The following is a 10,000-nucleotide window of genomic DNA, read 5'->3' as shown; positions in this document are numbered from 1 at the left end:
CGACCCAATACTGGGGCCTGGTTCTGGTTCTGGTCTATCACCATGAACCTGTCTCACCTCGTAGATGTGCTCCACCAGAGGACCCACGGCCTCTAAACTCCCAGGATGCACTGCAGGTGGCCAATCAGGGAGGGGCAGGACCACCTCTGAGGGGGAGGAGCCTCTGCAGACACAAAATGACATCATCGTTTACGATATTTTCAGTGTTTACTTTGTTAATGATGTTTACGGTGTTTACGTGAAACTTTGAGCGCAGAATTCATTTATTCATAGAAAACAAAAACTGACCAACGCTGAAACTGAGCAACATCAACAGGAAATGACATCATAGTTTTACCCTCTGATCTCCAGTGTTGCCTCGGCAACAACCCGAACCTCCACTGTGACCTCGTTACTGTTGGGATTCACCGAGTTCTTACTGAGAGACAGACAGGCGAGAGAGAGACAGGTTAGAGACAGACAGGTGAGAGACAGACAACTGAGAGAGAGACAGACAGAGAGACAGACAGACAGAGACAGACAGAGAGAGACAGAGAGAGACAGACAGGTGAGAGACAGAGACAGACAGGTGAGAGACAGAGAGAGAGACAGACAGGTGAGAGACAGACAGACAGAGAGAGACAGACGGTTTGTACCTCCTGACTCTGAGGCTGAAGGTGATGTGATGCTCCACCTCCTCCAAACGGCTGACACTGAACAGAAGACGGGTCTGCAGCTACAGAGAGACAGACAGGTTAGAGACAGACAAATGGACAGCCAGACAGTGTGTGTGTTAGTGTGTATGTGTGTGTGTGTGTGTTGTGTTACAGTGTGTCCTTGTCTCATGGGGTTGCCGAGGTCACAGGTCACGATGACGCTCTGGTTCTGTTTCCTCTGAACACACACCAGCCGGTTCACACCCTGCAACACACAGAACTCATCATCCTCAGTGTGTGTGTGTGTGTGTGTGTGTGTGTGTGTGTGTGTGTGTGTGTGAGTGTCACCTGACTGCTCTGGAAGTGTGTGTGTTCAGGAATTCGGACCACCAGCTCGGTCTCATACGCTCCCTCGCCGTCGTTCTGTGCCGACACCGACAACAACACGGACTGATCCTCACCGACCCACACACTGTCTGACACACTGACACACACACACACACACACACACACACACACACACACACACACACACCAACACAATCAGCATCATGAGGCCCTGATCTGAATCCTCTCTGAGCTGATATCAGTTTATATTCAGCTGAAATTTAACGTTCACACTGAGACACTTTTTGGTTTTCTGTCTGCAGCTCGTAAGAAAGTTGGACAGCAGCATGTGTCCACTGTGAGACAGCAGCATGTGTCCACTGTGAGACAGCAGCATGTGTCCACTGTGGGACAGCAGCTTTTCTTTGAACAACACTCAGTGAGTTTTCAGGAGCTGCAGACAGAAACTACTGAAGTTTAGAAACTTGTCATTCTTGCCTGATTTCTCTGTTTTCAGTTTCTGGCTGATCAATAATGTCATTCACCAAAACAATAAATACATTAAATAACATTAAATATTTTCTCGAAAAGTGGCCAAAATTAATAATAAGTAAATGTTTTACCTCAAAATAAAATAAAATGATGGTTTAATGTGTTCTGCATTTAGAAAATATTGATGAATCCCTGATTTCGGCTGAAATATTCGTACGTGGTTTAACTTTTGTGCGTACACACTTTATGAATGAGGCCCTACGAGCTCCGCTTTCATCGACACCAAGTCCACACCTGCATGGATCACAGCTGTGGAGAATTTCACTCTTGTCCACTTTGTCGGGAAATACCTCAGTCTGTCACTGTACTCTGGACAATACTCGTCTTTGTTAATAAAGTTTATTGACGGTGCGGGTGTTTGACGCAGCGTGTGGTGACTCACGGCTCAGCGCTCAGCTTCAGCTCAGGAACACAGATGTTATCGTCTCCACAGTTCAGAATGATCCTGGTCTACACACACACACACACACACACACACACACACACACACACACACACACACAGTCAGGGTCAGACGCATCAGAGACTTTTATTTTGAAAGGATGGAGGTGCTCCTTAATTTAACTCAGTGTTCAGGACGCTGTAACCATGGTATCAGAGAGGTTATTATGGTCTGTATTAGACACTCACCTGTACATTACTGTGTGTCGGTGTGAGTCAGATAAGAGTGTCTTTGAGAAGTGTGTGTGTGTGTGTGTGTGTGTGTGTGTGTGTGTGTGTGTGTGTGTGTGTGTTTATACTCACCTGTGCAGCAGCGTGTGTCTGTCCGTGCAGTAAAGCATTCTGGGTAGTGTTTAGGAGGCTGATGTTGACTGTGATGAAGATCGGACTCAACTTATCCCGAACCTCCTCCTCAGACTACACACACACACACACATGCAGGTGTCACAGTAGCTGTGTTCGAAACCGTTCCCTCATTCACTCGCTCACTATTCACTATGTAGTGTGTATTAAATAGTGCACTATAGAGGGAATAACCAATCGAGATTTAGGACGCTACACTGGAATTTTTTCCCCCGGAAATACACGACCGCATTGCATTGTGGTAGTTGGGAGTTGAATGTAGTGTACATTATGTGTACACTCAAATTTGCTGTGCGTTGTGGGCATTTTATAGTGCACTATACGGTGGATGAAATTAACAGCAGAGAACTCGTACACTACTACAAAATGTCGAACACACTATATCCGTGATAGGGGACGGTTTCGGACACAGCTAGTGTGTGTCTGTTTTTCGTCCATCACTCACCCTCAGGTAGGCGGTCTGATTGACACAGGCCACGCCCACCTCCCTCTGAATGGTCAGCCTCAGCGTTTCCTGCGGCTGATTGGTCACCAGCAGCAGAGTCCGTCTCGCCATTGGCTGCTTCATCCTGTCCAGCTGTAGCTCCGCCCTCAGTGCTGCGTCAGCCAATCAGAAGACAGAATAAGCTGAGTGAGTCAGGCTCTGATTGGACGATTACAGACGTACAGACGACATTTTTTACCTGTTTCCTGCGGGATTCTGTGACCAGACACGGAGACGCACATCTGGACCACAAAACTGGAGGAAAAACGAAAAGACAATATATTTTATTCTTTCTTTCAATTAAAACATTTTTTGGCAGTGTTGATATTCGACTCTACGCAGACGACACCATATTTTATATCTTCGCTCAACCTGACATTGGATCTAACTCTTTCAATGACCCAGGAGCTCTTTTCAAAGACCCAGGAGCTCTTTTCAAAGACCCCCGAACCACTTAAGCACTAATGTTGGTTCAGTCTTCCCTCAGTCTGGATCATTAGCAGGTTAGTTTGTTAATGTGGTTTAACTCGTTAATGAGTTAATGAGTTAATGAGTTACCAGGACACAGGTGTGTTTCCTTGATGGCACAGTTTGACATCTGGATTCAGGAAGTCCGGCAGCAGAGAGAGAGAAACTGTGGTGCGGATCACTGCCTGGGATCTGAACACACAAACAGATTATTTCAGGCTCAAATCAAACAGAAATCCGTGTTTGGTGAAACCGACCGCAGGTGAGTCAAACGTGTCAAGTGAGTCGTCACAGCTGATAGATTAAAACTGGTGCAGACTGGTGCAGACTAGTTTAACTTGGTGCAGACTGGCTCAGACTGGTGCAGACTGGCTCAGACTGGCTCAGACTGGTGCTGACTGGCTCAGACTGGTGCAGACTGGCTCAGACTGGTGCGGACTGGCTCAGACTGGTGCAGACTAGTTTAGCTTGGTGCAGACTGGCTCAGACTGGTGCAGACTAGTTTAGCTTGGTGCAGACTGGCTCAGACTGGTGCAGACTAGTTTAGCTTGGTGCAGACTGGCTCAGATTGGATGGATGGTCTCTTACCTGTAGACATAAGCTTGGTCTGCAGCCCACGCTCCAACCAGCAGGTCTACAAACACACAGACAGGAGGACTCATTCAGTGTTGGACAGAGGAGGACTCTTTAAAGACATGGTTAGACAGTCTGGAGGACATAAACCTGACAACCTTACAGAGAGTGTCTCCGTCCTCTGGTTGTTTGATGTCCGGCTATTGAGTCGTGTTTGTTTAGCTGCTGGGGGTTTGAAGCTGATCGGTTATTGATCGCCATCATTGATAACCTCTAAACGTACCTGGGTATCCGTTCCCGTCGACGTCAGTCCCGGCCCTCAGAGAAAACCCAAAGGCGGTCCTGCTGCTAGGCAACGGGCTGTCAATCACCTGGGAGGGCGTGGCCGACAGACCATCACTATTACCCAGGTAGATAAACACCTGGCCCCGCCCACCGTCACCTGACCACGGAGCTCCAATGGCAACATCTGAGACAGAGAGACAGAGCGACAGTGAGACAAGTTCAGAGACAGACAAAGACACAGAGAAACAGACACAGAAACAAATAAAGAGGCAGACAGACAGAGAGACAATTGGAGAGACAGTCCTGTCTCGTCTTACCGTGGTATCCGTCCATGTCCAGGTCACCCAACATAGCGAGGGCGGAGCCAAACCGCCCGTACAGAGAGGAGCCGATCAGTGATTGGTCAGGCTGGGACGAGAAGGAGCCGCGTCTTCTCTGCAGGTACAACAACACCTGGGACAGAGAGAGACAGAGACAGACAGGGAGACAGAGACAGAGAAGGATACAGAGATAAAGACACAGAGACAGACAAAAGCAGTGGGCAGACAAAGGACTGAGATTACAGAGACAGGAAGGATGGATAATGGTTGGATGATGGTTGGATGTACCTGTCCTCTCTCCTGTAGCTGCTCTGTCACTCGCTCCATGAAGAGAGGAGCTCCAATCAACACGTCGTCCAAACTACACACACACACACACACACACACACACACACACACAGTATCAGCACTGTGTACTCTCACAGAGTAATACTTTGTTATAGTCAATATTTTTATGAGTATCTGTACCAACATTTACTTTTAAGACTGAAGTACATTAATATGTACAACAGTATTACTGGGTGGAGGAGAGTCGACCAGTAAGAGTGTCCTCACCCGTCTCTGTTGATGTCTCCGACAGCCACACTGTGTCCAAAGTAGGAGGCCACCTGCAGGAGAACCACAGAGCTGAGCTGCTGGAGATCGTTCTGTAGAGTGTGTTCTCCGTGTTTCAGCGGTTAGTTTCATCAACTGAACAGTGCGCTACAAAATACCCACAATGCACAGCACATTTGAGTGTACATGCGATGTGCGGTCGTGACTCTGATGACATCAAAGTCTTACCTGTCTGACTCTGATGACATCACTTTCTCACCTGTCTGACTCCGATGACATCACTGTCTCACCTGTCTGACTCTCGGATGACATCACAGTCTTACCTGTCTGACTCTGATGACATCACAGTCTCACCTGTCTGACTCTGATGACATCACTGTCTCACCTGTCTGACTCTGATGACATCACAGTCTTACCTGAGTTCCATGGAAGATGTGAGAGACTCTCAGAGATGTGACGCTCCTGCCGTCGTAGATCTTCACCTGAACACACAAACACAGAATAGAGTCCAGCAGAACCCAGAGGAACAGACAACAGAACCCAGAGGAACAGACAACAGAACCCAGAGGAACAGACAACAGAACCCAGAGGAACAGAACTGGTGAGAACAGAGTATGATCTTACGGTTCCTGCGGTGTTCTTGTCGTTTGGAACTCCAACCAGATAATCTGAAAGGCATGAATAATCGATCACTGATTGGTTAATTGATGGGTGAGCGTGTCAGTGATGTCATCATGACAGTTACCGGGGGTGGAGTCTCTGGTTAGCTGACCGCTGGCCACAGAGTAACCTGAAGAACACACACACGGAGAACCTCATCATCAGCTGATCCAGGGTTCACACACACACACACACACACACACACACACACACACACACACACACCTGCAGCCCAGATGAATCACTCACAACCTGTCAGCACAGATGAATCCTGGGAAATGTAGTGCCAGCAGTCATTTTAGCTATACATGCATACCTTTCAAATTAAAAGCCCCCCTCACGCCACTCACCGTGATACAGGTCGTAAGGCCCCCTCTCTTCTGATTGGCTGATTCCAGCTACATAAGGGATGGGGTTGGTGCTCCGCCCACTGCTGATGATGTCATTCACAGCCACCGTGATCACCTGACCTGAAATCATTACGCTATTCATCCATTTCAGTGACGCCATGGTGGGCGTGGACTCTGAGCAGCAAGTGGTGGCGGCTTAACTTACCCTGAAAATAAAAACTTCCAGGAGCCCCGAGGACCAGACGACCCTCCTGACACACACACACACACACACACACACACACACACACACACACACACACACACACACACACACACCAGCTGTTATCATGATGACGTAGTTTGTTAGTTAGTGTCCACATAATTGACTCCGCCCTCCATCTCCTCACCTTGGTGATGTCAGTGCTGAAGCCAACCTCACAGTAACGCTTGTCGTTTCCTAGGCAACAGACAGAGTCAGTAAGGGGGGCGTGTCCCCGCCTGAGTGTATGTGTGTATTTCTGTATATGTGTGTGCATGGGTGTATTTTTCAGTGTGTGTGTGTGTGTGTGTGTGTGTGTGGGTGTGTGTTACAGACGGTTGTCTATGCGGCGGTAGTCATCCTCCATCAGGACTCCTCTGCAGGGGGAGAAGGAGGCGGACCTTCCTGTACTTTGGTCCAATAGGAGGCAGTTCCCCACAGGTGTTTTCCCAGACTCCGCCCTTGGCCTCTGAGCCATCCAATGAGAAAGTGGCGCACACGCCTGCCAGGTGACACATTTACACTCAGAGCCAAACAAACAATCAAACAAAAAAACTAACAAAGACTCGTCTGTTTGTTGTTTTCAGTGTTCACCTTGGCACCACCCTCAACTACCGCCGCCCTCGCCTCGCCGCCCTGGTGAGGAGCTGCAGAGCGGTGCTGACATGATGCTCCTCAGATTTTGGGTCTGTTTGATGTTTATTTTAATATCATGTTTGCTATTTTATGTTTGTTTTTTTGTTTCTTATGTTTTTAGTTTTGTGCTCTTATTTTGAAATACGTGCTATGTTTGTTTCAGCTGGTGTAAAAAAATCAACAGGAAGTGAGTTTGATGATGTCGCCACTGATCTCATGTTGATTTAAACACAGTGTTTACAGAGTAAACAATAAACAAAACACACTTCTGTGTATGTACATGTTACTGTGTGTGTGTGTGTGTGTGTGTGTGTGTGTGTGTGTGTGTGTGTGTGTGTAGTCACCAGCAGGTGTGTGTTGCTGACTGATCGGACTGAGGCTCCAAACCACTGCTCACTCTTGAAGGTGATGAAGGTCAGAGCGCCGCTGCTGAAGTCCTCGTCACCTGACACACAAAGGAAGTCAGACAGGAAGTCAGACAGGAAGTACATCATGATGGATCATGAGCAAGCAGGAACTCACCTTTCAGGTCAAAGTTGACGATGTCACAGGCTCCGCCTCCAGGTGACCAGGGGCAGAGGAACACGCCCCCTCCCTTCGTCACTCCTGATTGGTTGGTGTCGGCTTTGGGAGCTCCAATGACAACGAAGGACCTGCGGAGGACACAGGACGACCCATTCAAGGACCTCTTCAAGGACTTCTTCAAGGACCTATTCACTGCACTTAACAGTCTGAATGTAACTATTTAGTTTCCACAGTGAATTTTAGACTTATTGTAGGAGCTGAGCTGCAAATTCACTGAAACACTCAAATACACAATCTGGACTACATTTAGGACACATGCATCAACACACAGACAATTATCAACTGATCATTAGTTTAACCGATTGATCATTAGTGTAACAGTGGATATCTCTGCAGAATTATTCATGGACATCTTGGACGTGACGTCAACAATGTGACTTCTTCACACTGGATCGGTTTGGGTTAAGGGGTTAGTTCACTTTTTGAATGTTTTAAACTGCCCACATCTCACAAATTGAACATTTAAAGGTCAATTGAAAGTTTATGGTTAATGAAAGATTGTTTAAGGGTTGTTTATGGGTCAGTTAAGGGTTAGTTAAGGGTCACTTAAAGGTTTCTTACTTGTTGTTGAAGGTGTGAAAGTTAAGGGCGAGTTAAGGGTTAGTTACAGCTCAGTTAAGGATTAGCTAAGGGTCAGTCAAGGGTTATTTAAGGCTCAGTTAAGGATTTCTTACTTGTTTAAGGTGTGAAAGTTAAGGGACAGTTAAGGGTTAATTAAAGGTAGTTTAAGGGTTTCTTACTTGTTAAAGGTGTGAAAGTTAAGGGTCAGTTAAGGGTTATTTAAGGGACAGTTATGGGTTTCTTACTTGTTGTTGAAGGTGTGAAAGTCGACGGAGAATCCAAACAGACTTCCTGTCGGTCCGCTGAACGTCACGGCTTCATTCAACAGGTTCAGACACACACACACACTGACACACACACATAACAGCACACCCCTGAACACACACATCTCACCTGTCTGTCTGCCTGTCTCTAAACTGTCTCTCTGTCTGTCTCACTCACAGGCGGACTGTCCTTGTGTGGACTGAAGCTCTTATATAAATTCTTCTGTGTGTGTGTGTGTGTGTGCTGTGTGTTACTCTGTGTGTGTGTGTGCTGTGTGTTACTGTGTGTGTGTGTGTGTGTGCAGTGACAGATGATTGACAGCCGGCTGTGTGTACTGCGCCCGGCTGAGCTGCTGCTTCCTGTTGATAGAAGCTAAAAATAAAAGCCTGTTTATCTGTTTCTCTGCACTTTTATGTTGTTTTATTTGTGGTGCGTTCAGGAACATTTTTGCTGTCAGTTTGTTCCAAACAACAGCTCCGCCCACTGAGCACGACCCTGACCCACAGACCGAAGACAAACAACACCAGCACAACAAACAAACAACACCAGCACAACAAACAAACAAACACCAGCACAACAAACAAACAAACACCAGCACAACAAACAAACAAACACCAGCACAACAAACAAACAAACACCAGCACAACAAACAAACAAACACCAGCACAACAACAAACAAACACCAGCACAACAAACAAACAAACACCAGCACAACAAACAAACAAACACCAGCACAACAACAAACAAACACCAGCACAACAAACAAAAACAGCAACAAAACAAAAAACAAAAACATATTGCAGGACACGTCTGAGTTTTCGTGTCTCGGGTTTATTTTCCTGGTTAGGTCGGCGATGTCTCATTGAGGACGTCTTCCTCTTTTTGGGATGTCCCCTGTCAGAGATGTGTCCCCTTCGTCCCGCAGGTTGATGACCAAGTCCCACCCACTGGATGAGACATGTTGGACAGATAATACGTCCCTGCTGGATGGGACGTGTTGGACAGATGACACGGCCTGTCGGAGTCAGTCGAGTCCAAATGTCAGCTGATCTCAGAAAGACAAACCACGCAGCGCCTCAGATCCAAGAGAAACTTTATTGGTACAAAGCACGTTAACTGCCCACAGGCTGAGAGACAGACAGGTCGTTTGGCACTCGAAGGGGAGCTGATGATTGGCTGAGAGGGATGACATCAGAGGGAGACACTGTCTGTGATTGGACGGATTTGATGAGTAAGCTAACAGTTAGCCTGGGTTAGCATGTTCTCTCCTTTCTCCTCAGACTCGTCTGACTGGGAGCAGAGACCTGTCAGCTGACAGAGACTCGATAAAGAGACTCGAAGTGTCGTGTCTGACACGGTGGCGAGGGGCCGGGGTCTCAGGGTTTGAAAAGTGGGTCCAGTTGTAAAAATAATCAAACAGCTGATTGGTTGATATGTTTCGATGGCTGTGATTGGTTGGTGATGAATGCTGAGTCAGCGTTAGCTCGCTCACATAGGTAATAATGGCGTTTCCTGTATATTTAAAGTTCTTGTTGTCAATGAAGTCAGTTTATGTTTTTAATAATTCTGTCTGAACTGTCAACGTGTGTGTGTGTGTGTGTGTGTGTGTGTGTGTGTGTGTGTGTGTGTGTGTGTGTGTGTGTGTTTGTGTGTGTGTGTGTGTGTGTGTGTGTGTGTGTGTTTGTGTGTGTGTGTGTGTG

At 47.1% G+C, this 10,000-nt stretch overlaps 2 protein-coding genes across 2 annotated transcripts in view; both read right to left on the bottom strand.

Annotated features, from left to right (window-relative positions):
• Nucleotides 1-8,056, bottom strand: part of itga2b (integrin, alpha 2b) — a 10,480-nt gene extending 2,424 nt beyond the window's left edge. Inside the window, exons 1-25 of the mRNA XM_088091031.1 lie at nt 8,037-8,056; nt 7,413-7,543; nt 7,235-7,335; nt 6,591-6,756; nt 6,403-6,452; nt 6,219-6,264; nt 6,014-6,133; nt 5,749-5,793; nt 5,628-5,671; nt 5,420-5,485; nt 5,004-5,056; nt 4,737-4,809; nt 4,446-4,581; nt 4,127-4,312; nt 3,859-3,904; nt 3,361-3,462; nt 3,002-3,057; nt 2,764-2,915; nt 2,259-2,372; nt 1,897-1,964; nt 984-1,119; nt 808-900; nt 636-715; nt 338-418; nt 58-163 (exon numbers count right to left, since the gene is read on the bottom strand). Coding sequence (XP_087947157.1) covers nt 58-163; nt 338-418; nt 636-715; nt 808-900; nt 984-1,119; nt 1,897-1,964; nt 2,259-2,372; nt 2,764-2,915; nt 3,002-3,057; nt 3,361-3,462; nt 3,859-3,904; nt 4,127-4,312; nt 4,446-4,581; nt 4,737-4,809; nt 5,004-5,056; nt 5,420-5,485; nt 5,628-5,671; nt 5,749-5,793; nt 6,014-6,133; nt 6,219-6,264; nt 6,403-6,452; nt 6,591-6,732 — 1,995 coding nt within the window. The 5' untranslated portion in view covers nt 6,733-6,756; nt 7,235-7,335; nt 7,413-7,543; nt 8,037-8,056. The remainder of the gene's footprint in view (nt 1-57; nt 164-337; nt 419-635; nt 716-807; nt 901-983; nt 1,120-1,896; nt 1,965-2,258; nt 2,373-2,763; nt 2,916-3,001; nt 3,058-3,360; nt 3,463-3,858; nt 3,905-4,126; nt 4,313-4,445; nt 4,582-4,736; nt 4,810-5,003; nt 5,057-5,419; nt 5,486-5,627; nt 5,672-5,748; nt 5,794-6,013; nt 6,134-6,218; nt 6,265-6,402; nt 6,453-6,590; nt 6,757-7,234; nt 7,336-7,412; nt 7,544-8,036) is intronic.
• Nucleotides 8,057-9,376: 1,320 nt separating this feature from the next.
• The window catches only part of maptb (microtubule-associated protein tau b), a 4,863-nt gene continuing 4,239 nt past the window's right edge, over nt 9,377-10,000 (bottom strand). The window contains 1 exon segment of the mRNA XM_042482185.2: nt 9,377-10,000. This exon segment is cut by the window's right edge and continues 455 nt beyond it. The gene's annotated coding sequence lies outside the window, so the exon portion shown is untranslated.

The sequence above is a fragment of the Plectropomus leopardus genome, chromosome 18 (assembly GCF_026936395.1).
Source record: "Plectropomus leopardus strain MGB_pleo_1.0 chromosome 18, ASM2693639v1, whole genome shotgun sequence".
NCBI classification, from domain to species: Eukaryota; Metazoa; Chordata; class Actinopteri; order Perciformes; family Serranidae; genus Plectropomus; species Plectropomus leopardus.
The sequence above is the reverse complement of the archived record's forward strand: the minus strand, read 5'-3'. Positions and strand labels throughout refer to the sequence as shown.